Genomic DNA, 5,419 nt, shown 5'->3' with positions numbered 1-5,419 from the left:
AACATTTCCATAAGAAAAAGGCATTGGTTATCTCTAAGTTTGAGAATAGTTAACTTCAGGTGAAACCAGATGTCATTATGGCAACACAGTATTTTAAGAGAAACCTCCTTTTAAATTTGTATAGAGAAGGAAAAAATATCGCTAGTTTGTTTCCTCCTGCCGCTTAAGAGAGAGAAAAATGTCTGACATGTGCAGGCTATTTCCTCCCTTTGGAGACCCCTGGCCTTCCTGCCTGTTACCCTCTCATTAGTAAACATATCAGTGCAAATGTCCATTGGATATTGGAGATGGAAATTTACAAGCAATTCCATTAAATATAAAGCATGGAACAGAAAAACTGATCAAATGGGAAAAGAGTATAAAATGAGAAAAGGACTTAAAATTGAGTCCTATGACCTCAACCTTAAAAGGGAGGGAGTACCACAAAGGATTCTTGGCAACTGAAAAAATACTGGCAACCTGACTGCCGGGACTTCAGTTTTTTGGGTGGGCTTAGTGAGGATTCTAGCCAAGAGGACAGACTCTACTCAGCTCTGAGGAACTGCTTCAAGGTTTTACAGGGGGTCAGTATATAAATGTGATTGTGCTAAAGGGGTTACATGCCATCACTTGGTAGAAGGTGGCTGAGAGTCAGTAGGAACAGATATCTCCATGAATGATTTTAGTGATCTTCTACCTATGAGGAGTTGCAAAAACTGGGTTCATAACTTTTTCTCAGGAAAATTGTCTAACTATCTGCTGATCTGTTGTGTTAGTTTCCCAGAGCACAGAGTGCCTCTTTCCGATCTCCATCCTGAACTTCTATCAGAGCCTGCTGGAGGCCAGGAAACCCAATGGGTAGTGACTTCATTCCCACTTGTTTACTTGTTGGGAACAAGATGCCAAGTGACATTTTAGCTGTCATCTCAAAGGAGAAAAGTCAGAGTTCATGTGGCTAGAAATTGATGCTCTCCCTTTGTTCTTAAACTCACGAGAAAAGTCCAGAATTTAAAATACAAAGATTCCAGGGCTCAGCTCTTACAGGGTTAATAAAGTTATTTTACTATATCTCATTGAAGAAATCACTCATAAAATCTTAGATTTACCACCTCATGGCTTGCAGGACCTCATTTTTCATACCAGGGACTGAATCCAGGTCAGAGTGAGAAGGGCCAGATCCTGACCTGTAGGAAAGTCCCTCATTTATTTTTATTTTTCAATTAGCAGAAAAATCTGTTCCCCTCTAACTACTTAATAGCAAGTTTGTCTATTTTGATTAGACCTTAAAGAGATTTCTCTAGACTTAAGACCACCTCCCTTATTGCCCTACAAAGCCATTTAGCATTTGCAAGGGATTTAAGGGCTTTTGTCATCTCATTCTCCTCCTCCAATTTATTTTGTTGGTTTCCCATTATCATGTTCATTTGAACCCTTCACTCTTTTTAATGGGCTTGTTCAGACAAATCATTGTAAAGCTCCTTAGGTGTACCTTTGTATTTGGTACATTGGGAATAGTTCAATGCTCCAGATTGATATTTCTCTCCAGTTGTATAAATGCTGTGATCCAAATAGGGTTAATGAGAGAACTGGGTTAATATTTTAAAGAGCTTAAAATGGCAAGTCCATTAGTAGCAAACAAAATCCAGTTATTACTTTTCAATATTATGATTACTATTACCCAGATTAACAAAAGGATCTTTGGAATTATCTGATTCCCTTTTATTTAATTCTAGCTTTCACAAAGCATCTTCTCATTGTTGAGTGGATTTATCACCAGGACAGATGCTCAGCAAGGCTGGTCTCCACAATTCTGCCACAGAGAGTTAGTGTTATACCAACTGAGGTTCCGCTTATCAGTTTCATATGAGCTGATGGGTGTGACTTCTTCATTCTCTCCTAAAACTGATCTTACATGGATTAAATGAAAGAAAAATGAGGTAACTAATCCTGCAAAGCCAAGGGCAGTCAACTGACCCAGAACTTTTCCTTCATTGAGTTTCTGGCAGACGCAGCTGTGTCCCAGCCTTTCTGTTGTTCACACTGGCCTCATCCTTCCCCTCTGCCTCAGCGTGTCCCCAGCTGTGCTGCACTGAAGTTTGCTAACTCAGAAAACGTCATCGTGTCAGGGGAAAGCCACTTCCCTTTTTTCATATTCATGACGTTCAGATTTACATTTGTTTTCTTTTTGTCTACATTTGTTTTCTCATCTCGAATTTTACTTTCTAGGAAAGTTGGAAAGAAAAACAAAAAAATCTAAAGTCTTGAAAATGATAGAGATACAGCCCCTCTGGCTTTCTTTACTTCCTTTTATTGTTCTCACCTCATCATGAAATAGGACTACAGCAGGAGCAGTGAGACTAATCTTGTCCAGTATGTCAATATAAATTAAAACAACTTCAACTGAAGAATCACCCACAAGCAAAGAAAGAAGGCTATTTCCCCCCGACTGAGTAGTGTGAGCCCTGCATTCTCAGAGGAAGACAGAGACAGAGGTACAAAGCCCAGTAGAATCAACTGACTGAATGAACAACTGAAGCTCACTAAGTTCTGTGACATGAACTTCTGATGAGAGACAGCAACACCGCTGAATCTCATTCCGCCAACTCAGAAACTCTGAACATCACACGTGTTCAAAAAATTAAGAGAGTTGAATGATAAATCTATACTATACAGATAAATCTATACTATAAATAAAAATTATCTCTCTACTAAAGGTAAAACAATTGTAGTTGGATAATTCCTCTCTCTACTTGCACAAACACACCTTACTCTCAGCATGTGAGCAATACTGACACTTAGGACACTTGGGGATATGGGTCAGGAGAAGAGGGATCACCACTGGGAACTCGGGTCCTTCACATAAACATTCCAGAGGACAAGGTGGGGGTTTAGGAAGACAATCTATTTTCCCAACAAGTAAACAAGCCCTCCACAGAAAGATTTTTCATGTTCTCAGGCTGTGGTGAGCCTGTCTGCAGGGAGGGAACCCAGCAGGTGAGCAAGGGGACTCAGTCACTCCAGAGGACAGGGGGTGGCTCCATGTGATCTCTCCCATGTGAGTGATGTACACCTGGGGAAATACAATTATCCTGGAATTAGAGTCTCCTCACCATGTTCCCTGAGAAGAACCAGGATTCTGGTGGGGTACTGGCCCAGCCAGTGCAGGACAATACGTCTCCAGCATGAAAATGGTGGAAAGAAAGCGTGATGTCTGTAATAGTCCTGACTTCATGGTTCCCTGAAGCACAACCACATGGACCTGCAGGAACGTGTTCTAGAAGGAAGAGAAACATGGGAGGAGCTCATGGACTCACAATAATCAGAATCTTCTCTAAATTGAACACTGAAGATAAACCATCATTTATTTCAAAGAGCTTAATTACCAGAGTGAACTGGTAAATACTTTATAAACACAGAAACATAGAGATGAGGGAGCCTGGCTTCCTATGTAAAGTAAGAGGGAAAAGTGGAGCCTAAGATCAAGGCTACAGATGAGTTCATGAACAAGAGCAGAGCAACATTTATGCATAAGACACAAAAAGCAATAATGTGTGTAATTACAAACATACATCGCTCCTGAGTTAAGTAAAAGACCTTTCTCATTTGATTGATAAATATCCATTTGGATGGGTACATTTTAAGTTATTGGGAAACAGATAAAATTAATAGTTTAGACTGATGACAATTTCTTTGACCATATTCAGAATAAATACAGGAAAATCAAAAAAGGAAGTAAAAGTGTATAGAAATGACTAGAAAATGAAAACTACCATGTTCCCTATTTAATGGCCTTGCTTAGAAAGAGTGGCATCAGAGAACCTACCTCAAGGTTCCTCCAGACGCCGTCCCAGCCAGCCCAGCAGCAGCCTCATCTTCCCCATGGCCTTCGTGCTCTCTCTACTGATGGCCCTGGTGCTGGTCAGCTACGGCCCGGGAGGATCCCTGGGCTGTGACCTGTCTCAGAAGCACATGCTGGTTGGCAGGCAGAACCTCAGGCTCCTGGGCCAAATGAGGAGACTCTCCCCTCGCTTCTGTCTGCAGGACAGAAAACACTTCACTTTCCCCCAGGAGATGGTGGAGGGCAGCCAGCTCCAGGAGGCCCAGGCCATCTCTGTGCTCCACGAGATGCTCCAGCAGAGCTTCAACCTCTTCCACACAGAGCGCTCCTCTGCTGCCTGGGACACCACCCTGCTGGAGCAGCTCTGCACTGGACTCCATCAGCAGCTGGACGACCTGGATGCCTGCCTGGGGCAGGTGATGGGAGAGGAAGACTCTGCCCTGGGAAGGACGGGCCCCACACTGGCTGTGAAGGGGTACTTCCAGGGAATCCATGTCTACCTGCAAGAGAAGGAATACAGCGACTGCGCCTGGGAAATCGTCAGAGTGGAGATGATGAGAGCCCTCTCGTCATCAACCAGCTTGCAAGAAAGGTTAAGAAAGATGGGTGGAGATCTGAACTCACCTTGAAATGACTCTCACTAAGATGTCACATCAGCCTTGCACATTCACCTGTGGTCATTTCAGAAGTTTCTGATTTCTGCTTTAGCCACAAAATTTACTGAATTACTTAAGCATATATTTTGTAGTATTAAGCAAGGATGTTAAAAACTTAGCTCTAGGGTCATCAGTCCTTAAGTGATTATTTCCCTGATTTATTTATTATTTATTTATATTTGTTCTTGTCATATTTATATTTTCATATAAGGATGTTTGCCTTCACATTGTATTAAGATTTAGGAAATATGTTCAGCTTTCCATTTCATTAACTATGATTTTTTATTTATTAAATTCTTATCAAACTCTTTTAGTTTTCTTTTTTTGTGTGTGAGATCAAATTTATTCTGCTCTCTTTTAGTGAATGGCATTTCCAAACATATTTTTACTGAATGATTGAATACACACAAAAATGAACTAATCCAGCAATGAGTATTTAAGTAGAAAATCCTGTGTTTTGAGCAAAGAAATCTCCACAGGTGACACTGCCTCACTGGAAACATATTTGTGCAGTGGTCTCTGTGTAGAAATCCAGACACTGAGTCTGTTTATTCTTAACACCTAAATTCAATCTTCAGTATTCTAAACAAAAGTGAGTAATTGATGGTAATACTTATCTACTCATTCATTCATTCAGTTCATGTCACATGTATTAATTGAGTATCAAAGTGGCAGATTGTGGAATTGCCTTTAAGAAACACTGGTAAATAAATCTAATTCAGTACCTTCTATGTTGAAACTTTCAGTCTCATAGAGAACGATACATAAAAATAATGTATTTTTAAAATTTTTCAATTATATTAAAAAATACAAAAAGAAGTAATGGAAAACTGGGTTCTCACATCAGAAGATACTTACAGGTAATTTTTACAGGTAATTTTCAGGGAAAAAAGAGGGATACCTTTTCTATGGTACCTGGGAGGTATGTAATTGTAGAAGCCTGATT

The 5,419-nt window shown here is 40.4% G+C and overlaps 1 protein-coding gene across 1 annotated transcript; it reads left to right on the top strand.

Annotated features, from left to right (window-relative positions):
- Positions 1-3,858: 3,858 nt before the first annotated feature.
- LOC104995051 (interferon omega-1-like) lies at positions 3,859-4,446 on the top strand. Its single transcript, XM_010848776.1, has one exon. It carries the CDS (start codon positions 3,859-3,861, stop codon positions 4,444-4,446), a length of 588 nt encoding a protein of 195 aa, XP_010847078.1.
- The last annotated feature ends 973 nt before the right edge of the window (positions 4,447-5,419 follow it).

This window comes from Bison bison, unplaced genomic scaffold (genome assembly GCF_000754665.1).
Source record: "Bison bison bison isolate TAMUID 2011002044 unplaced genomic scaffold, Bison_UMD1.0 scf7180017850525, whole genome shotgun sequence".
Taxonomy (NCBI): domain Eukaryota; kingdom Metazoa; phylum Chordata; class Mammalia; order Artiodactyla; family Bovidae; genus Bison; species Bison bison.
This window is presented reverse-complemented; position numbering and strand designations above follow the sequence as displayed.